Source organism: Podarcis filfolensis, assembly GCF_964270895.1.
Source record: "Podarcis filfolensis genome assembly, chromosome: 3".
NCBI lineage: Eukaryota > Metazoa > Chordata > Lepidosauria > Squamata > Lacertidae > Podarcis > Podarcis filfolensis.
In genome coordinates, this window is record NC_139606.1 from 102,408,993 (window position 1) to 102,432,412 (window position 23,420).

Genomic DNA, 23,420 nt, shown 5'->3' on the forward strand with positions numbered 1-23,420 from the left:
TCTCTCTCGCCCTCTTGCAAAAAGTAGAGTGCCGCTGCAGTCTGTTCTCTGGGATGCCCCACCCCATAATATCTCAGTTTTGTTTCAGAGAGCCATTGCACTACCATCTTCTGCTCCCACCCCTGGAGCTTACAAGCCAGTGTTTGTGCTTTTAAAAGCCATGACCTCTTGTGCCAGATGTTAATCTACCAACTTGTGCCATCCTTCTATGCCAGCGGGGATATGGAAGTTCCTGTGTAGATTTACATTCTCTGGCTCCAGACTACAGGAAGCTTTAAAACATTTCTGAATTGGTGCTCTTATTGTTTTAAAGAACTTCTGGGTAGAAGCCAGCGATAAGAAGTGGGTGGGAATATGCCATGTATCTCCATCTGCAAGTGGAACTTTTTAAAACAACCAGAAGATTATTTATGTAGCACAAGTGATTCGTTTAGGGACAGTGTTGGTGCTGATTTGCAAACGGCATTTGGTAGGATCCCGATGTTCCTTGAAAGATGACCAGAGGGTCCTCAGCAAGATTGGCAAGCTGACCTGAACCACTCTGTACTGCTGATATTCCCCTGCAACATGCATAGGAAGCTGCCTAATACAGTCTCAGACTGCCGTTCCACCTAGCCCAATATTGTCTACTCTGACCAACAGCAGCTCTCCAGGAGTTCAGGCAGAGCCTCTTTCTCCTTGTCTGCTGCCTGATCCTCTTCACTGGGGACCAAAGATATTCAGTAGCCTGGGATTTTCCACATGCAGAGCATACTCTGTATCGCTGCACAGTTAAAGGTAAAGGTAAAGGGACCCCTGACCATTAGGTCCACTCATCTCGCTTTATTGGCCGAGGGAGCCAGCGTACAGCTTCCGGGTCATGTGGCCAGCATGACTAAGCCACTTCTGGCGAACCAGAGCAGCACACTGAAACGCCGTTTACCTTCCCGCCAGAGCGGTACCTATCTATCTACTTGCACTTTGACGTGCTTTCGAACTGCTAGGTTGGCAGGAGCAGGGAGCGAGCAATGGGAGCTCACCCCGTCGCGGGATTCGAACCGCCGACCTTCTGATCGGCAAGTCCTAGGCTCTGTGGTTTAACCCACAGTGCCACCCGCATCCCACAGCGCCACCCGCATCCCATAGTGCCACCCGCATCCCTCCCTTAAAAGGTACAGCTTACTTCCATCACAGTATCCTTGAGTCACAGAATCAAAGAATTGAAGAGTTGGAAAGAACCACAAGGGTTATCTAGCCCAGTGCAGGAATCCTGCCCACAGCTGTCCCTGGGTGGGCTCAAACCACCAACTTTCTGGCTAACAGCTAGACCCACTGACCCACAGAAGTCCACCATTTTGCCTATGCAGGGATTAGCACTTGGGTAATTGACTTACATATGGAAAATGTAGAAGTACTTTGCAAGGCCTTCACTGGAAAAGACTAGACATACCAGAGTGGTGTTCTTGTGTGTTCTTGTGATTTTCTGCCAGGTGGGCTCCCAGCGCTTCAGTGTCAACATGCCTCACAAGTTCAGCATTCACAATTACAAAGTGCCCACCTTCTGTGACCACTGTGGTTCGTTGCTCTGGGGTCTTCTGAGACAAGGTTTACAATGCAAAGGTAGGTTGTGCTTCCTCATTCGGGCTTGTGCTTAATAATAAAGCAAATAATAAAACGAAGCCTGCTTTGCTTATTATGCAACACAGCTGTTTTATTACTTGTTGTGGAAATTTATTTGGATGCCTATATTTCATGAATTTTGCATTTTCTTGTATAGTATCATTATTTATGTCTGTTTGTCACTTTATACACAAGCATATAAAAAAATCTCAAAGTGACTTTAACAGGATAAAATAGGAACAGATAAAATAAACAGAAACCAAGGAAAGTTAAAACTTTTCCCAAAATGCTCATCGAACACAGTAACCTATCCCAAGTGCTTTACATATGCTCCTTAATGTACATGCCTTTGGTATTCTTTTCGTATTAGGTGCATAAAGATTTGTACAAATAACAAATTGCTTTAAAATGCACTACCTTACCATAGAAATTCCTGGATTCCCCAATTACATTTCATAGAGAGTGGGGTAGCCAGAACCCTGGATTTTTTCCCATATGAACTCACACATTTAGTGGTTAGCTTCTCATTCTTTGCCATCTCATTTTCGCACCGGGAGCAATTTATCTGCAATAGCAGCCTTAAGTGGAGGAAATCAAAACATGTCTGCACCTGAGTTAAAGCCCCCCGTTTTTTTAAATATACACACTTGCATGCCTGCAGCAAGCAGAACAAAAACAACCCAGAATAATTCAGAAAGAGAGAACAGGATAAATGGAGTTGGTTGGCAACAGCTGCTGCCAACCCAGTTGGCTTATTCAATTCTTGGCAGATTTGTAGAGATGCCTCCCTGTCTCCTTATGTTCACTTAATTGGATTACTTGGACCCTTTTTTTAACCTTTTAATTTATGATGTTTTGGGAACATGCAGGGTTGTCCTACTGCGGGTGGTCACAGAATTCAAAGTAAGCTCTGAAGCATCTATGGCTGCTGTTATTAGGATCTGCTTCTGAAACCAGAGGCGTATTGCTTTCCCTTGATTTTGGTTTGATCTTGCAACATAAGGTATTCAAGGAGCATCCGACTAAGGCAATGTTTCTGAAACACAACAGCTTTATTTAAAAAAATCACAGCAGTGGTGGGAGATAGAAAGGAATGTCAACTTTTTGAAAAGGTTGTCCTATAAGGAAAAAATAAATAAGTGCCCATATTAGGAATTTGTTAGGCCAACAAAAATATCAATTTTTCAAGTTCCCCAGAACACTTCATAAATTTTATGGTGGATCGTTTCCCACCTGCCTCTTATCAGGAGTGAGTAGCATCTGGTTGTGGGATTTGTGGAGACGGAGGTTCAGCTGTTACCTGTTTCTTCTTCTCAGGAGTTTAGGATACAACATGAAAACTGAAAGTTCAGCACCTGAAAGTTCATTTCCCACACCCCCATCTTCAAAACTTACTAGATGCAGCCACGTACAGCTTGACTAACACCAGCATCCTTTTTATTCCCCCCCCCATCCCCCTTACGTTTTGTTGTAACACTTAGTCTGGAGAACTCAAACATTTGCACATCATTTTATGAAGTTTTGGTTGGCCTAGTAAACCTATGGCCCTCATACGGACTTTGGACTTTTAGGAAAGTTTCCTTCAGTGATTTAATTCTCATTCCAGTAGCAGTGGGAATGGAAGGACAAGGATGGGGAGCCTGTGCCCCTTGCCCCAATAAATTAATAGAATCATAGAATAGCGGCATTGGAAAGGGACTCCATGGGTCATTTAGTCCAACCCGCTGCAATGCAGGAATCTCAGCTAAAGTATCCATGACAGATCCAACCTCTGCTTAAAAATCTGCAATGAAGGGGAGTCCACCACCTTCTGAGGGAGACTGTTCCACTGTCGAACACCTCTTAGCTTCCAAAGGTTCTTCCTGATGTTTAGTCAAAACCTCTCCTCTTCTGTAACTTGGATCATCAGTTCGAATCCTATCCTCTGGAGCACGATAGGATAAACGAACTTCCTCCATCTTCTGTGTGACAGCCCTTTAGATATTTGAAGATGGCTACCATGTCTCGTGTTGTTGGGCTCCCAACTCCTATCAGCCCTTGCTAGTATAGCTCATGATAAGGGATTATGGGAGTTGTAGCCCAACAATGTTTGGAGGGTTGCAGATCCTTCATTCTTCTGTTAGAATGATCATTAAATTGCTTCAGTGTGATGAAGCAACTAGACCCTTGAGCAACAAACAAAGGACCCAGGTTCAAATCCCTATGGAAGTGCAGTGAATTATTGTTCTGGGGGCGTGGGGGCGGTGTTTGTATTTGTATCTCTAAAAGCGTGCAGCATCGAGTTATGCTTACATTTCTGTACATTTTCCTGAGCTTTTTTTCCCTCCACAAGAGGGCACTCACATATAAGATATAAGGCTCCAGCAGTCTGTCAACAAATGAAGAGTCTCAATGTTAAGCGGCCCAGTTATTTGATGCTTCCTTTGATACATTCGCAGCCAGAAATCAATGATGTATTTGGCAGGGGGAACATGTATATTTGTTTATGATTAATGGCCTTAGCTTCGATCTGTATAGTGAAAGGCCTGACGGCTGATTGGATCGTCCTCTGCCTCTGCCGATGCTCATTGCAAACCCCCCCCCCCAAAAGGGCTTTTCAGTAGCAAGCTGAGTTATAAGTGGTTTATGAAAAGGCTGGGTTGAGAAATGTGAGAGATGTGGACAGAGATGGAAAGAATGATGAGAACAGAAGGCGTAATGGAGTAGAGCTGGAAAGGGAGAGATAGGTCGGCCAAGATTTCAGAGCGGCCTGTGTTGTTTCATGGGGACATGGGAGCATAGCTGTCAACGTTTCCCTTTTTTAAAGGGAAATTCCCTTATTCTGATTAGGATTCCTCACAAGAAAAGGGAAAAGTTGACAGCTATGCACGGGAGAGTGAACTGTGAGGCACTTCGAGACAAAGTGGGTCATCAGGATCTGCTGAAAATATAATGGCAACAAAACACCTTCTCTCCCTCAGACAATTCTGTCTGGGCACTGCAGTTTACCCCTCTCAGAGTTACCTTTCCCAGCAGCCTTTTACAAAGTAAGGTAAAGGTAAAGTGACCCCTGACCATTAGATCCAGTCGTGACCGACTCTGGGGTTGCAGCACTCATCTTGCTTTAATGGCCAAGGGAGCCGGCATACAGCTTCCAGGTCATGTGGCCAGCATGACTAAGCCACTTCTGACAAACCAGAGCAGTGCACGGAAACGCCATTTACCTTCCCACCAGAGCAGTACCTGTTTATCTACCTGCACTTTTACGTGCTTTTGAACTGCTATGTTGGCAGGAGCAGGGACTGAACAATGGGAGCTCACCCCGTCACAGGGATTCGAACTGCCGACCTTCTGATTGACAAGTCCGAGGCTCTGTGGTTTAACCCACAGCGCCACACACGTCCCTTTTACAAAGTACAGTGCTCATATTTCTTTGAGGGAAAGAATGTGCTTTGATATAGTGAGGTGGCTTTTTAGGGTTAATAAAAAAAGTGGCCCTCAGAGTGATTTGGGTTGTGCACCACTGTCTCTTGCCTCCTAGACGGTGTAAGGATGTTTCGCTTCATCCTGTGCTGCTTCATCATTCACAGACAAGATGGCTGCCTGTCCCTTCACAGCCCATTAATCACATCTTTTCTGTCAGGTTTGAAGGAGAGACCTGAGCGAACAAGCTCCCAGAGGCATTGCTAGCTGGCTGCTGTTGGGAACATACTGCTGGCCTAGATAAACCTTGGCCTAATCTTCAGAAGGCAATTTTCGTGTCCCAGGATATGAAACGATCAGTCATGGATCCAGCTCAGCGTTTTCCCCATTGAAATAATTTTCTCGTTTCAAGGAAGGTTGCTGCAGTTCAGCACCCTGATTTCTACATGGTAAAGACAGATGTTGATGTTGACGTATCAAAAAATGATCTAATCCAACTTGGGTTTTCTCTTCCTTTCCTCACCTGTTTTAAATTGCAGTTTGCAAGATGAATGTACATAGACGCTGTGAAACAAATGTGGCCCCCAACTGCGGAGTGGATGCGAGGGGCATAGCTAAAGTACTTGCTGACCTGGGTGTCACTCCGGATAAGATCACTAATAGCGGACAAAGGAGGAAGAAGGTAATCATTCTTGCATATGAACTCATGACTAGTGCTGTGCAGAACATTTTCTTCTGCATTTTTTGTAACCATCCTCTGTCAATTAATGAGAAAAGTAATTGCATATGAAAATGATCAAGGGGAGTAAAAATGTTAATGAGGGTTTTTTTGCTGCATTTAGCTTATGTTTGAGTTGGCCAAGGGATTTTATGAGATTCTGATTACAGGGTCTTGGTCGATTTATATGGGGAGAGCTGGTCCTTAAAATATATTGCGGTCCCGAGCCATTTAAGTCTTTCTGTGTCTAAACCAGCAAATTTAAATGGGCCTGGAAACTAATTGGCAGCCAGTGCAGTCAGGCTGGGGTCAGTGTCAAACGCTCAAACCGTCTTGCCCTAGTGAGCAACCTGGCCACCAAATTCTGCACTGGCTGAAGTTTCCGAATCGTCTTCAAAGGCAGCCCTATGCACAACATGTTGCAGTAATCTAACCTAGAGGTTACCAGAGCATAGACAACAGAAGCCCTGGTCCAGTTAGGTGTGCAGCTGAGCCACCAGCCCAAGCTGATGGAAGGCACCACTAAGACCACCTGAGCCTCAAGCGACAGCAATGGATCCAGAAGACAACAATCCCATGACTGCAACCATGGAGCAGGAATTCTGACAGAAGTACCCCCAAGCTGTGTACCCATTCCTCAGAGGGAGTGTTACCCTATCAAGAGAGGGCAACCCTCCACTCATCCACTCTAGGAAACAACCCTCTAACAGTGCCTCAGCCTTATCTGGATTGAGCTTCAGTTTGTTGGCTCTCATCCAGTTCCTTACTGAGGCAAGACAACAGTCCAGCACACCCACTGCTGCACCTGCATATGTAGAGGAGAAATAGAGTTGTGTGTCATCAGTATATTGCTGACAACGTATTCCAAAGCTCTGCATGCAGAAGTTCTCAAGTTCAGTTCAACACAGGTAGGGCTGGATGAGAACCCTGCCTGATATCACAGAAGGCTGTTGGCAGTTGGAAGAAGAGGAGGAGGAGGAGTTTGGATTTGATATCCCGCTTTATCTCTACCCTAAGGAGTCTCAAAGCGGCTAACATTCTCCTTTTCCCTTCCTCCCCCACAACAAACACTCTGTGAGGTGAGTGGGGCTGAGAGACTTCAAAGACATGTGACTGGCCCAAGGTCACCCAGCAGCTGCATGTGGAGGAGCGGAGACGCGAACCCGGTTCACCAGATTACGAGTCTACTGCTCTAAACCACTACACCACACTGGTATAGACAGCATTGACCTAATTGGGCCAATGGTTTAGCTTAGTATAAGGCAACTTCCTAGGTTCCCATATGGAGAAAATCAAAAGCAGTTGGACCAAATAATGGCATCGTCCCTGCTAAACTTGTGCTCTTTGGAGTACACAAACCGAGTGAGCTGGAAGAAGCCCTGGAAGAACTTAGACTGCTTTGACCTCAGTAGTGATGAAGTCAAAAAAGGCTTTATTATTTTTCAATTGTCAGAAGGAATCGTTCTTGTCAGAAAGCCATGTAAACATCAAAGCTACTACTTTGAAGTCCCCTTGTGAGAACACATGTGAACATAAATATTCTTATCTGGTTGAAAAACTGGCGTGAGATCATTGTCTTGCCAGATGTTCCTCTCTACCCCCCGTGATATTACAGTGATGACAAATGGAAACGCACTGAAATAACATTCTCCCAAAAGAGAATTGAATTCAGCAGATGCTCTGCAAAGCCACTTCACAGAAGCTGATCCCTTCTGTGTTGGGTAAAAAAATAAATAAACCACAAGCCATCCCTTGGACCTCTTTATGCCAAGAGTCGCACATAACATCAGTGCACTCCTGGATATGTCTGTTCAGAAGGAAGCCCCACAGAGTCCTCCCAAGTATATATGGACAGGATTCCTGTCTTTATCTCCTGCAATCCGTTAACCAGTGCGGTTAACTAGACAGCCAGTGTGGTGTAGTGGTTAAGAGCGGTGGACTCGTAATCTGGTGAACTGGGTTCGCTTCCCCGCTCCTCCTCATGCAGCTGCTGGGTGACCTTGGGCTAGTCACACTTCTCTGAAGTCTTTCAGCCCCACTCACCTCACAGAGTGTTTGTTGTGAGGGAGGAAGGGAAAGGAGAATGTTAGCCGCTTTGGGTAGTGATAAAGCGGGATATCAAATCCAAATTCCTCTTCTTCTTCTTCTTAACTGCCCTCTCCTTGGAGAGCCCTCCATTTAGAAGTGATATGCACGGTGCCCATTTCCCAGCGGGGATTGCTGGGTCCCGGTCTTGTCCCTGGCAAGGAAAGATGCTGTTCCAGGGGGTTGTAGTCACCTAAGTCACCTACTTAATAGACCCACTGACATTAAGAAACCTAAGTTAGTCATTGTAATTAATAGCAATGTAAAAGCTAGTTGAATACCTCATAGGGTGTGTTGTGCCGTCCTGCCAGGTACATAGCACGTAGTTTTCCCCACATGAACTGACCCGGACCCTGCAATCATCACTTGACACCTTTCTTTCCTTGTGTGCCTCCTCCATGGGAGGTCCAGAGGGTGACAACATGCGAACAGCCCTTTTCCGTGGTGGCTCCCTGTTTGTGGAATGCTCTCCCCAGAGAGGCCTGTCTGGTGCATTTGTTACACACTTTTAGGCACCAGGCAAAAAGTTCCTCTTCTCCCAGACCTTTGGCTAATTATGCAATCGGTGGCCTTTTAAATTGTGTGTGGGAGTGTGTTCTTTGTTTTGTGCTTTTTTTTCTGGGGGTACTCAAGGGTATGCAGTACCGACACCGTGTTTTTCTAGAAGAAAAGCACTGGTTAAAAGTGTAGTACTTACTATAACAACTTCATGGTGAGTACCGGCACCTTTCTTTCTAGAAGAAAAGCAGTGATTATTATATTATGTATTTTTGTGTTTTTATATTGTGAACTGTGATCCTCAAATGAAGGGCAGTACAGCAATTATTATTACTATTATTATTATTATTATTATTATTATTATTAGACACTTGAATATAGGAAGATGGTGGTTCTATGTGCTCTTGACATCTACATCAGTCACCTCTACCCAATATGTTTAAAGCACTCTTATACCACTTTTAACAATTATGGCTCTCCCCCCCCAAAGAATCCTGGGAATTGTAGTTGCTTAAGGATGCTGAGAGCTATTAGGAGACCTCACACAGAGCTACAGTTCACACCACCATTAACAAGTCACAATTCCCAGGATTCTTTGGGGGAAGCCATTACTATTAAGGTGGTGTGGCTGTGCTTTAAAGGTGTGGTGTGGTCTTGGGAGGTGTTTTAAATGTGTGGTGGTGGCATGCCCATATATCTCATGTTCGTAATCAGCTGCTTTGCCTCATTCTATCAGCTTATTGCACTTAAATTCGTCTGAAGAGACTTACATATATAGTTTCCGAGTGATCTTCTGTCTAGGCAACTTGTATGACAAGACATTCTTTTTTTATATATAAAAGTTTTTATTAATATACATATAATACAATATCAAAGGTTTATCACAAATTATATATTATGGAGTTCCTTCAGCTTATCTGCCAATCATCCGTAATTAAATTTTAGTTACGCATTTCCTAAATTTAATACTGCCTTTTTATATGCCTTCCTAATCTTATTTTCTTTTTTACAATACTCCTCAACCTTTCGCAGAGCTTCTTGAAATCCCACAAACGTTGTTTGTTCATCACATATATTTTTCAGATATTCTACAAATTTTCCCCAGTATGACAAGACATTCTTAGGATCCACAGCGTCACATGCCATCAGGCCAGAAATGGGGAACCTCTGGTCCTCCAGACGATTTTGAACCGCAACTCCCATAATTCCTGACCATTGGCTGGGACTTACGGCAGTGGAGCGCAACAACATGTGAAGGGTCACAGGTTCCCCATCCCTCTTCAAGATCATTCTCCTGACATAAATCATGGAGAATTTAGAAAAGCTGCATTTGGCAAGGATCATCATGAAGTCAAGTATCTTGCATCTATTGGCAAGCAAAATGTGATTGAAATCCACTAAATCTCCTCATTTGCACAGCTCCTATACAGATTTAATTAAACTGGTGTTGGAATGGTGCTCAATGAATTATGGTCTTTCATTCTGACATGACACTGTAGAACTTGTGTCACGAATACCTTGTTTCAGAAGTTATGGGTTGTTGTTTTTAAAGAGTTTCTATGTGTGGTCTTTCTGTGTATCTGGTAAGCCTAGCAGCATTTACCGTGAACTTCTTTAAACAAGTTAAGATTTCAACGCAATAAATGCAAGTTTTTTTCTCTCTCTCTTTTTAAAGAGAGCTGCTATGCTTGTCAGTCTGTAAAGCAGATGGCAATTCAAGGAGGATTTTCAGTTGCCTTCCTCTTTGTGTGCAGAAGCTTTGCTATTTGGAGCTGCGTCTTTGTACTCTCATAAATGTCATGTCAGAAGAACACCTTGTGATGGTTAAGCATCTCATTTCTCTGTCTATTCTTAGCTTGTCCCAGGTGCAGAATCTCAACCACCGGTTCCTGGATCCTCACCAGGAGACGACGACAGATCAAAGTCGGCACCGACTTCTCCATGTGATCAAGGTTTGCCCCCTTTTATTTTATATTTATGAATATTTAAAATTATTTTGGGGGTCTTGCTGAACTGCAGCCTTGTAAACAATGTGGCCCCAACACCTCAGATTTAACGAAGAATAGATTATGAAAGAACTGGTGTCATAACATGGCCATATCACTCAGATGGGATTGCCATGTGCCTTGCACTGTCTTTCCTGCTCAGTAGAGCAGAAGGACATACTGGCTTTGAAGATTCAGGAGAAACCGCTGAAGGCTTTTTGGGGACCATCTAGTGAGATGCTGTCTTCTGCAGAGGTAGCAAAAATGGTGCCCTCCAAATGTTGGTGGACTCCAACTCCCATCAGCCTCAGCCAGCATAGTCGCTGGGCAGAGATGGTGGGAGTTGTAGTACAAAAAAAGACACCTCTAGAAGACACCATATTGGCTGTTCCTGTGACTTGCAGCAACTTTCCAATGTCTCTGGGGCCTTTCACAGCAGTGGAACATTAACTGGAGCTGTTGAGGACGGATCCTGGAGCTTTCCATACACAAAGTACAATCTTTCTCTCTATCTGGGAAGGGCTGCAGTTTAGTGGTAGAGCATTTTATCTGCACGCCGAAGGTCCCAGGTTCAGTCCCTGGAATCCCTGCATAGGTTCTGTCTGAAATCCTACAGAGCCACCACTGGTAGTGTAAATACTTACCTAGATGGACCAATGGTCTGATTAATGTAGGGCATCTTACTGTGTTCCTGTCTGTCTGTCTGTCTGTTTGTTTGTTTGTTTATCTATCTATCTATCCACACAAATACATGAATGTATGTGTATACATACATAATAATATTGACATCTGATGCCCTTTTAAAATGTGTGTGGAAGGGGAGAATATTGGGTTGTTGTTGTCGTTTTGTTTTTATTATGTATTTTCTAGATTCAGGTAGGTAGCCTTGTTGGTCTGACGCAGACGAAATAAATAAATAAAAAGTTTTAAAATTGTCCAGTAGTGCCTTAGAGACCAACTAAGTTTGTTCTGGGTATAAGCTTTCGTGTGCGTGCACACTTCTTCAGATACACACAAAAGCTTATACCCAGAACAAACTTACCGTATTTTACGCTCTATAAGACACACTTTTCCCCCTCCAAAAATTAAGGGGAAATGTGTGTGCATCTTATGGAGTGAATGCAGGCTCCTTGGCTTCAGCAATAGCAACGCGAAGCCTCTGAAGCACAGAGGGAGTGCTCCCTCTGTGCTCCGGAGGCTTCGGGAGCTCCCGCTGCGCTCCAGAGGCTTCAGGCTTCAGTGAAGGCAACCTGAAGCCTTTGGAGCACAGCGGGACTTCCCGCTGTGCTCTGGAGGCTTCAGGTTCCTTTCGCTGAAGCCAGGCAAGTCTTGCTGTCCTGACTTCAGCAAAAGGAACCCGCTCTCCAGGCTTCAGGGATAGCCGCCTGAAGCCGGAGGCTTTGGGTTGCTTCGCTGAAGCCAGGAGAGTGAGAGGGATCGGTGCGCTTCGCTTCGCTGGAGAGGCGCTGCACAGCTTTCCCTCTCTGCACAGCTGCCCTTCAGCGAAGCAGGAGGAGAAATGGAAGGGGCTCCGTTTCTCCTGCCTCTTCGCTGAAGGGGTACTGAGTAGAGAGGGGGAGAATTTTTTTTTCCTTGTTCTCCCCCTCTAAAACAAGGTGCGTCCTATGGTCGGGTGCGCCCTATAGAGCGAAAAATACGGTAGTTGGTTTCTAAGGTGCTACTGGACAATTTTTAAATATTTTTTATTTATTTCATATGTATTTTCTTTTATATATATATTGTGGTTTTATGCTGTGTACTGCCCTGAGATCTACTGGTATAGGGCAGTGTAATTTTTTAAATGATGATGATGATGCGTCATCCTGATGCAACCAGGATCTTGGTATTGCTGAAGTTTAGCTCTTCCATATCCATGTGTGTGCGTATTAAAATATCTGCCCACTGCTGTCGTTTTAAACTTTCACAGAAATCAAAGAGCTTGAAAATAACATTAGGAAAGCATTGTCATTTGACAACCGAGGAGAAGAGCACAGGGGAGGAGCGGCGACCTCGACTGACGGCCAGCTTAACACTCCCGGGGAGAACGGCGAAAACGGAGAGGTCAAAACACAGACAAAGCGCATGGGCCTCGAAGAGTTTAACTTCATTAAAGTGTTAGGGAAAGGCAGCTTCGGGAAGGTGAGCAGTCCTTGATTGCTGCTTGTTTCCACTGTGCGCATTAAATACAACAACATGCAGTACTGGTAGGAAGAAACAAGGTTGAGGCATGGTTGAAGCTTATGGCATATCTGTGTTTGCATTCACGCACACCCTCCTCCGGTGGTCATAGGGATTACCAAATCTATGCCAGTAGGGCTTCAGCAAATTTAAAAGCCGTGCATCAATTCAATCATGCATTGGGGCTTGGAGGTTTATGGGTAAGCCTGTTTCATGGCTGGATTTGAAAGAGGGCCAGTCTGGATCACCCGTAAGTTTCCAGATCACCCAGATTATGGCTGTATAAGGGATCTGAATTCTTAGTATAATAATAATAATTATTATAATATAAATATAAATATATAAATAAATAATTTGTTATTGGTACCCCACCCATCTGGCTGGGTTTCCCCAGCCACTCAGGGTGGCTCACCACAGAATTAAAAGCACAATAAACCATCAAACATTAATAACTTCACTAAACTCTGGCCGCTACACCTCACTGGCTCTCGCTCCCTCAGTTACCTGGCACAGAATATCTTGCACAGTACAGTGGTACCTCGGGTTACAAACACCTTGGGTTACAAACACTTTGGGTTACAGACTTCGCTAACCCAGAAGAAGTACCTCAGGTTAAGAACTTTGCCCCAGGATGAGAACAGAAATCGTGCTGTGGCAGCGGGAGGCCCCATTAGCTACAGTGGTACCTCAGGTTAAGAACGGTTTCAGGTTAAGAACGGACCTCTGGAACGAATTAAGTTCGTAACCAGAGGTACCACTGTACCTTTTTGGTCCATGCACTGACCCCATAAACTTGATTGCAGCAGCAGTCCTATCAAGCCATGTCTCATGCTGCTAATTCTGAGCTGCTTGATGCTGTGGGTTCTCAAGTATATCAGCACAATGTGGGGGAACAGCTTGGTAGTCCAGAGATAGCTATCTGGATATTCTTCAGCTACCATTCCTATCAAACTTGGTCAGCATGGCTAATGGCCAGTGATTGTGGGAGTTGTAGTCCAAGAACATCAGTAGATAACACAGGGGGTTTAGATGCAGAAGGCCAAGGTTTAAATCTCTGCTTAGCTGCTTGCCTTTGGACATGTGATAGTTTCTTCAGCTGCTTTACTTCCATTGGTGGTTCTTGGAATAATTTGGAAAAGAACTGGTACCACCTATGCCCTGAGAAATGGCATAGAAATTATTTCCAGCGATGTATTTTCTCTGTGGTGCTGAACAAGTGTCTCTTTTTTAAGTTGGCTAGTTTTTTTATTAAAAAAAAGTCAGTGCTGAATTGTTTGTTAAGTTGAAAGTGTGTCTGCCAATTGAAATGCTAAGCTGCAGTTGGTGTCTTCTGTTGAGGCACTTGACTGAAAAAGCACTCCATAGGGAGGCTGACATTTATTCTCCCTGAAGGTGATTCCTGCTCTGCATGCCCTGATTTCGCAAGTCAGATAATTTGCTTTTTCAACTTGCCAGCCATGCAGACTCAACAAGGCATGTAAATGTTAGGCTGTGTTTGCTCGGACTCCTGCTGTTCTGCCGTAAGGAGGACTTGCAGAGGTGACTTTAAAGTGGCAGCATCAAATCCCATTCGGCTCTAGATGCGGCCCCTTGCTCAGCAGCGTTAGGTGGAAACAGTCTGAAATTCGAAGTGACAACAGAGCCAGGATGCGTGCAATTCTAAAGCCCAAGCGAGGCACACTAAAAAAATTTCACTGGGGCAAAAACTACAAGAAACAAGTGCATTGAGATCTGGATTTCATTTATGCCTGAAGAAACAGATCCACACTTTGCACTGCTGATTCTTGCTGCAAGCATGGAGATCAGGCTTGGGGAACCTTTTCAAGCCCAAAGGCTGCATTCTCTTTTAGGCAAGCCTCCATATCCTACACGCCAGTGGTGGGCAGGACTCAAAGCTAATTTGGGCAAGGCAAGCAAGATGGATTTTAGCTTTGTTTCTACACACATCCCTCTCTATCATCAGTTCAGGAAAGAAAGGCTTATTGCTTAAGTAACTAAGTAAGTAAATTTTTGTTTATTTATACCCCGCCCTCCCCAGCCAAGACCGGGCTCAGGGCAGCTAACATCAAATGTCAAATACATTAAAACACAATCAAACAATTGATTAAAATATAGCTTAAAAATTAGAATCAGGATGAAATTAAATGACTGCATTCCAACCAGGCAAAAACAACTCCAGGATGGTGCAAAGCAAGGATAGTAAAATTCAACTTTTACTGTATTTTTGGTTTTTATGGAAGCCGCCCAGAGTGGCTGGGGAGGCCCAGCCAGATGGGCGGGGTATAAATAATAAATTATTATTATTATTATTATTAGTGAGAGATATGGGCTTGAGGAGAAGGCTGTTGCCTGGGGAGTGTCCTGAGGGCCGGATAGAGAGGGTAGCATTTCAGGCTGGAACTGTGGCCTAGTGTGTATCTCTCCTCCATGAGGCCTAGTCTGCCTAGCCTCTTGAGGAACCATAGTTCTTGTGGTGCTGGAGACTGGCTTTTTGGAGGCTCTGGAACACACACACACACACACACACACCTTACAATTTCTGACCACTAAAGAGAGGGAAAATCCTTTTATAGGAAAATCTAAAAACTAGGAATACTGGAGTTCTCCACTTGCCCCCTTGAAATTATTATCTTATTCCCTGCCTTATTCTCCTCCAGCAAGTCCCAGGGTGGGTGACAACCATCTACAATTCAGGATTAAAAGCAGTTAAGACAAATTGCAGCCACAGGAATAGGGTGGACCCCGAACAGACACATTTCTGGGGTAAAGAAGAGTATCTTCAGCATTCTTCAAAAGCTGAAGAGTGAAGAAGCCAAACGCACCTCTGTGGGGAAAAAATCCAAAACTTAGGGGCAGCCGCAGAGATTGCCTTCTCCTGGATTGCCACCCCCTGAACTTCTGAGGGTGGTGAAACTACCAAAATGGTTCCCTCTGCTGAGCTTAATGTTTGAGAAGGTCTGTAGGGAAGGAAGTGGTCTTTCAGATACTGTGGGAATAGGCATTTTGCATCAAGATTGTCTGCTGTGTGTGCCTCTCCATTCAGTGAGTTTTATTCAGTGTGGCACTAAAGAGATCCTTTTGTCAGCGGAAGCACCTTTCCTTGCCAAATGGAACGATCGCTCATCTCTTATCCTCACACGATATTCCGGGAGTTTCCCCAACTCTCTGGAGCCGATTTGTGGGGAGCAGGGATTCCCATTGCGCTAACGGGGATTGTTGTGCTGGCTTCCACTAGTGCAAAACTTCCATTTAATTTCTCTTTTTAGCTAGTTTAGTATGTGAACTACTTGCTCTTTGCCGTGTGTAAAAGTGCAGTTGCCTCTTTGTTGCAGGTCATGCTAGCCGAGCTAAAAGGCAAAGATGAAGTATACGCCGTGAAAGTCTTAAAGAAAGATGTCATCCTACAAGATGATGATGTCGACTGTACAATGACAGAAAAACGGATTCTGGCGTTAGCACGGAAGCATCCTTACTTAACACAGCTCTACTGCTGCTTCCAGACCAAGGTAGGTTCCATAAATCTATCACCAGACTTGAGGAACCAAACCTCTGCGGAATCTGGCCTGTGTGGCAGTTCATGAAAAGTGCAGCCGAAACACATGGCGCTGTAAGCCAGAACCCCTTCTTGGCTGCAACAGAATGAATTTGTACCTAGCAAAGTGATTCTGTGAACGGTTAGATAAAAGAAAGAATAGTACATGGATAGGCAAACTAAGGCCCTTCTCAATCTGGCCTGCGGATGGACCAGGAATCAGCGAGTTTTTACATGAGTACAATGTGTCCTTTTATTTAAAATGCATCTCTGGGTTATTTGTGGGGCATAGGAATTCATTCATCCCCCCCCCCCAAAAAATATAGTCCGGCCCCCCACAAGGTCTGAGGGAAAGTGGACCGGCCCCCTGCTGAAAAAATTTGCTGACCCCTGAAATAGTATGTTTGCAGCTCAAAGGGCAATGCATTTGAAATGGGATGCTTTGTTCAGGGGAGAAAAAAAAGAAATAGTTTAAACCGAACAGCATATGAAAACAAATTGAAGCAACTGGCTCCTGTTTATGATGAAAGATGATTAAGTAGCGCTTTTATAGGGATGCGTGAGGAATTTGATCTCTGTGGATTTCTCTGCAAAATGACCTGATCTGCACCACTCAGGCTAACAGGTCGGTTGGAACAGCTATCCGTTGGATTTCTCGGGTTGCAGTTTAAATTTATCAAAATACACATTTAAATATACATTTTTGAGAGAATCGAACAGATTTAAATATGTACTCTAATATGGCATATGAGAGGAATGTGAAACTAGAATGGAATTATGGCTAATAACGTTTGAAAGTGACATGGAGTGGAAATATCCAGATTCTTCCTTCTCTAGAGATCTGTGCTCTCAAATATTTAAATAATATCCCATTTAAATGGCAGGAAGGAAGATTTAAAATGTTGGGGGCAATCCAGATATATTTTGCTAAATCCAATTGAGGACAACAAAATAAGATTCACCGAATTTTTCCGTGTATAACACGCCCCCTATTTTTTGGGACTCAAAATTAAGAAAATGCGCTATGCACTATCCATGTATATTTAGGAAAAAATATAGTCTTATACATTGAAAAATACAGTAATTGTGACTGGCTTGAAGCCCCAGTGATTTAATGGTGACTTAGTCATGACTACGTTTTATTGGATTATGATGATTTTTTTAATTATTTTTTGCTGGGGGTGGGAAGAGAAATTCAACCATGTAAAATTTTGCAAGGGACAGTTGGGCATTTCCTTCACTTAAAGCAGTGATGGGGAACCTCGCAGATGTTTTGCTTGACTCCAACTCCCATCAGCCCCAGCAAGCATGGCCAATGGTCAGGGATGAAGGAAATTGTAATCTAGCTACCTTTGGAGATAGACCTTTGAAGGGGAGGCTGATTATTTGAGAATGCAGTCTTGGTGGAATGCATATTCTCTTGAAATACCTTATAGTAAGATGCTTGGGGGATTGGATAATCCGTGTTTTGAGGCAAAACACATTTTACAGAAGTACAGTGGTACCTCTGGTTACAGACGCTTCAGGTTAGACTCCGCTAACCCAGAAATAGTACCTCGGGTTAAGAACTTTGCTTCAGGATGAGAACAGAAATTGTGCGGTGGCAGCGGGAGGCCCCATTAGCTAAAGTGGTATCTCAGGTTAAGAACAGTTTCAGGTTAAGAACAGACCTCCAGAACGAATTAAGTTCTTAACCCGAGGTACTACTGTATCTTCATAGCATTTTTCATTGTGAATACTTGTGCAGACTTAGGTTAAGAAAATCACAGATTAATGTGCAAATGGGATAGAATAGATCTATGAATGAGCAAATGTGGAAGTGCAGGGGGTTAGAAATCGTAGCATCACAGAATTGTACAGTTGAAAGAGACTCTGAGGCTCATCTACTGCAACCTTTTGCAAGGCAGGAATCTCAACTAAAGCATCCATGACAGATGGCCATCCAACCTCTGCTTAAAAACCACCAAAGAAGGAGAGTCCGCCACTTTCTGAGGGAATCCCTCCCACTGTTGAACAGCTCTTACCACCAGAAAATTCTTCTGTATTTTTACTTGGAATCTCCTTTCTTATAGCTTGAATTCAGTGGATGAACGGATTCATTCATTCCAAACATTCTGGTCATTGGTGCCAAGACGCCTTTTGTAGAAAGTGGCACTCTCTTTTCTGTATGTGAACATTTAAATGGGATTTGTTTCCTTTATTTTACATTATGCTAAGCATGTTTTAAAAACCAAAACAAAAAACTATAATGCCGCTTTGCCAAATAGATGATTTTTTTAAAGTCAATGATTATGTAGTCCTCCAAACCAATTCTCTTGTGCAACCTCCATTGTAATGAGCAGTGTTGGTTTCTTAAAAGGACTTTTAAAATATATGTCCTGTGTTGCCTTTAAAGTGCCAGGAGGTGGCACTGAAGATACAAAAAGAAAGGGAAAAACCAACTCCCCCCCCCAAAAAAAAACCCCCAATTACTTTGGTTCTGTCTCTCTGAAGGAAATGAGGTGGTTACATAACTTCATACATGCAGAAGGAGTAGTAATCGATTTTGAATTCTCTTTTAAACTATTCAAAAGGACAAACACAGGCAGATCTTGCTGCTTTTACATAGCACACATTTGTTTATTTATTTGAAGCCATTTATGAGTCTCTTCCCATAAAATACCTCAAAGCAATTTCACAGTAAAAGTATCAACAATGAAAAAATAACTCCATATGTAAAAACAACCTAAAGCAACTTCACGTGTGATAACAATTCCAATTCCAATACAGATGAGATGTCTCTCGGTGGCAAAGTGCATATTTGCATGTATTATGTATGCCTTGACATAAGTTATAGCAGCTCTTAGCTTGTTTATAAGATTTCTCACCCCATACCATTCACTACAAGGTCCCAGGGCAGGTTACAATAACATCATGCACCATCTTAAAAAAAACCCAGAAAAAAACCAGAACACTTGTAAAACAAGTAAAACCAAATGAGAAAAGAACAGTATAAATTCAACAGTTAAAGTCAATGTCACAGTTGCAGACTTAAGAAAGAGAAGTTTCTTGTAACTACCAGCGTCAGCTCTCATGCTGCCAACTGCAAGAAATACTCCTTGAGACGGAAAACATTATGCCATCGATATCCTTTATATATTCACCAAATCAGCTCTTGTAAAATGAGTTCTTTCTGCGTCCTGTTAGCACTGAAAACCAACCAATGCAATTCTTTTTCTTTCTTTTCCAATGTAGGCTTCCCGTTTAGGATTTCTGGTATGAAATCTGCCTTCTGGATTGCAGGCAAAAGAATGTCACAAAAGCATGCAAATAATCCAGTGCTTGGTTAAGTTTAGTGAAGTTGCATTTCTAAGCTGTGAGGGTGAAGGGGAACCCTAATCAGAGCATTTAAACCTTCCCTTAATCCACAGCTTTGTTTCATCTGTCCTCGCAATGGCGAGATCCCCCATGTAGAATTAACAACCATAACTTCATATTTTTATAGAGCTTTATCAGGGTTTATAGGGCTTCAGACATCTTTATTGCAGGCATTATTGTGCAGTATTAGCCCTCTTTCTGCAGATTGGGACTTGAGACTCTGAGATACTTTGGCTTGGATAGCCAATGAACTAATTGCTGAGTAGCTTCGTTGGTTAGAGCGTGGTCCTGATAACACCAAGGTTGCAGCTTCGATCCCCATATGGGGCAGCTGCGTCTTCCTATATTGCAGGGGCTTGGATGATCCTCAAAGTACCTTCCAGCTCTACATTTCTACGAGTCTAAGGATGCCAAAGAATTGATGCTTTTGAATTATGGTGCTGGAGGAGACTCTTGAGAGTCCCATGGACTGCAAGAAGATCAGTCCTCTGCATTCTGAAGGAAATCAGCCTTGAGTGCTCACTGGAAGCTGAGACTCCAATACTTTGGCCACCTCATGAGAAGAGAAGACTCCCTGGAAAAGACCCTGATGTTGGGAAAGATGGAGGGCACCAGGAGAAGGGGACGACAGAGGATGAGATGGTTGGACAGTGTTCTCGAAGCTACCAGCATGAGTTTGACCAAACTGCGGGAGGCAGTGGAAGACAGGAGTGCCTGGCGTGCTCTGGTCCATGGGGTCACGAAGAGTCAGACACAACTAAACAACAACAAGGATGCACATTTTGTGCCACCATGCTTCCAGGGAGAGATATGCACTTTTTCTTTAAAGCTCATATGGGGGGGGGGGCGGGAATCGCTATCCATTATAGGCGCTTTCCTGAAAACCAGCCAAACCTGTTTGAACAGAGGCAACAGTGGGACTAGAGGAACAAGTGTGTGTTGACCTCTCTTGAGTCACTTTCAGCAGTCCTGAAATCTTATTGTCTGTCAGGTAGGAAGCAGCATCCCTGACTGTTGGCCATGCACTTTGGGGACTTAAGGAAGCTGGAGTCCAACAATGTCTGGAGGCCCAAGGGTTGTCCATCCCTAGAACGATGCAACATTGGATGCTCTGAGGCATTCTGGGAAATGTTAAACGGCAGCTTATAGCTCCCTGCTAGCCAGCTGGGCGCCCAAGGCAGATCCAGTGCTTGTGGACTTTTTTAAAGGAAAGACGAATATGTGCACTAGTCTCTTCCACAATCACGATAAAATAGTTATTTAATTTCCCTTGCTTTTATTGAGCAAAAGAAGAAGAATAAATGTCTCTGGAGTTGTCATTTGCAGATCCCATTGACAAAATATGCCCTGGCAACTTTCCAGTAACTGATTTGTGGACAGCAGTCTAAATTTCTCTCATAATAGTGCCTTGAGGGGCAAAACGTGTCATTTGTGATTTAGAGTGCCAATTAACCTGACTGTGGCTGGTCAGTCTTATATTTGTCTGGGCCTAATCAATGGTTTGTAATTCATTTTAGTTGATCGTCTTCTGTGTGGGTTGCTAAGCAGCTAAACCTGTTGTGCAGATTCTGCGGGATGAGTGTAATCTACTTAAGGTGCATTTACATTGTCCAATATTACTGCTGCGTGTCACGTTAGAAGTTTGCGAGGGTCATATTTCATATTCTGCACCCCAGTGGAGGCCATTTGTGATTGCCAGATGTTGGTATGAAAGCGTTTTTTGGTGTGGTTTTTTCGTGAGATATCTAATTAGACCCGCAAATACACTTTGATTTAAAAATACCCACCAAACTTTTCCTAATATACAAAATATGATAAAATACTGAACGATGCATGGCAATGAGGAGCCGCGCATCTTTCACTCAGTGCATACAATGCATGACATGCTGGTGCCACTATAATCCTTATAAAACTAGTAATTTCAACTCTCCTGGCTTCAGCGAAAGGAACCCGAAGCCTTTGGAGCGCAGCGCGAGTTCCCGCTGCGCTCCAAAGGCTTCAGGTGGCTGTCCCTGAAGCCTTTGGAGCACAGCGGGACCTTGCGCTGCGCTCCAAAGGCTTCGGGTTCCTTTTGCTGAAACCGTGAGAGCAAGACTCTCCTGGCCTCAGCAGAGAGGGAGAGCTGCGCAGCGCCCCTTCAGCGAAGCGGGAGGAGAAACGGAAGGGGCTCTGTTTCTCCTGCCGCTTCGCTGAAGGGCCGCTGAGCAGAGAGGGGGAGATTTTTTTCCCCTTGTTCTCCCCCTCTAAAACAAGGTGCGTCCTATGGTCGGGTGCGTCCTATAGAGCGAACATACGGTGCTTAACCCGAGGTACCACTGTAATCCTCCCGTTCAAATTTTTCTAGTGATCAGGGGCTCTTCGATGTGTACTAAATTTCAGATTTCAGATTGCTATAGAAATATTCTCCTCTGTCGCACTTTTCTCTTTGCTAAGGCAAGTGCAGAGCCCAGGAGATCTAAGAGGGCAGCCCCCCCTATTTCCTCCCTGGGTGTGTGGTGGTGGGAGGAGGAAACCAGCAGCACCTCTTGTTCACCATAAGGCCACTCTAGAGGTGGGATGCAGGGGGGGTGAGGGGTGGGGGTGGAGCCTGCCAAGCAGGTAGTAAATTTAGCCTCCAGGGAGCACATCACTGCCACCATGGCAGCAGCAATGCATTTCTTGGAGGTGGAATAATAATAATAATAATAATAATAATAATAATTATTATTATTATTATTATTATTATTATTATTATTATTATTATTATACCCCAGGCTGGGCGGCTTCCGACCGAATATTGAAAAACTTCCCTAAACAGGGCCGCCTTCAGTAGTCTTTTAAAAGTAAAATAATTGTTTATTGCCTTGACATCTGCTGAGAGGGTGTTCCACAGGGCAGGCGCCACTACCGAGAAGGCCCTCTGCCTGGTTCCCTGTAACCTCACTTCTTGCAGTGAGGGGAACCACCAGAAGGCCCTTGGCGCTGGACCTCAATGTCCAGGTAGAACGATGCGGGTGGAGACGCTCCTTCAGGTATACAGGACCGAGGCCGTTTAGGGCTTTAAAGGTCAGCACCAACACTTTGAATTGTGCTTGGAAATGTACTGGGAGCCAATGAAGATCTTTCAGGACTGGTGTTATATGGTCCCGGCAGCCACTCCCAATCACCAGTCTAGCTGCCGCATTCTAGATTAATTGCAGTTTCCAAGTCACCTTCAAAGGCAGCCCCATGTAGAGCGCATTGCAGTAGTAACCTGCCGCCGCTGTGGATCCTGCCACTTGAGGCTGTCATCTCACCTTGCCTCATGGCTGCGCCGGCCCTGGATGTGGAACAGGCTGCCTCCCTGTATATTTTTAGGCAGCTTGTCAAAACAGTTTTGGGTTAGGGTTCACGGGCTTCTTTTTGCTGTCTGTGTTGGCCTAATTTCTGGAAGTATGGGTGTCATGGCAGGGAGCTTGATGAATTGGCTTTCTAAAAAATAAAAAAGCCTTCCTGCCTGTAATAATTAAAGGAAGAAAGACATTGGACCACCACACTGTGAACTTTTATGAGTTTGTGCATTTCAGAAGCAAACAGAACAGCCCTGCAAATGAAGTTGTGGTAGCTCAGGAGTTTGGGAACTTTCCTAAGCAGTATGGCAAAGTTGAGTAAATGTTGAACGTTCCTATTGTCCTGCAGACAGAAGCCCCCGTTGTGTCCAGATTGCTGACCTGATTTTGAGAGAGTGAGAGGGAAGCTTGCTGATATGCTGCACTGTCATTCCGAGCTGTCCTTGGAAAATTATTAAAGCCCTGTTAGCTCACTGAAGCTCCATTGTTCTCAGCAGTGTTAACTGGATTTACTCTCCCCGGAAAATACACAGCAATCATAGGCATCTGATCATTAAGGCAGAGTGGTGGAGAGCTCAAGATGTCAGTGAGCAATCTGAGCTCATTCTCTGTAGGTTCTTTTGAAGCTAGACTGATATTGATGCAATACATAAAAGTAAGTGCTATGTCCAAGTGGGGCTGGTCTAAATGGTCCCTGATTTCGGGGACTCCCCAAGTAATTTTTATCCCTCCCCTTACTCTTGGCAGCAGCAGAAGTA

General features: G+C 44.1%; 1 protein-coding gene across 1 annotated transcript in view; it reads left to right on the top strand.

The window, feature by feature from the left end:
• The window catches only part of PRKCE (protein kinase C epsilon), a 305,337-nt gene that overhangs the window by 210,692 nt on the left and 71,225 nt on the right, over positions 1–23,420 (top strand). Inside the window, exons 6-10 of the mRNA XM_083605113.1 lie at positions 1,470–1,599; positions 5,541–5,683; positions 10,158–10,254; positions 12,215–12,426; positions 15,798–15,971. Coding sequence (XP_083461239.1) covers positions 1,470–1,599; positions 5,541–5,683; positions 10,158–10,254; positions 12,215–12,426; positions 15,798–15,971 — 756 coding nt within the window. The remainder of the gene's footprint in view (positions 1–1,469; positions 1,600–5,540; positions 5,684–10,157; positions 10,255–12,214; positions 12,427–15,797; positions 15,972–23,420) is intronic.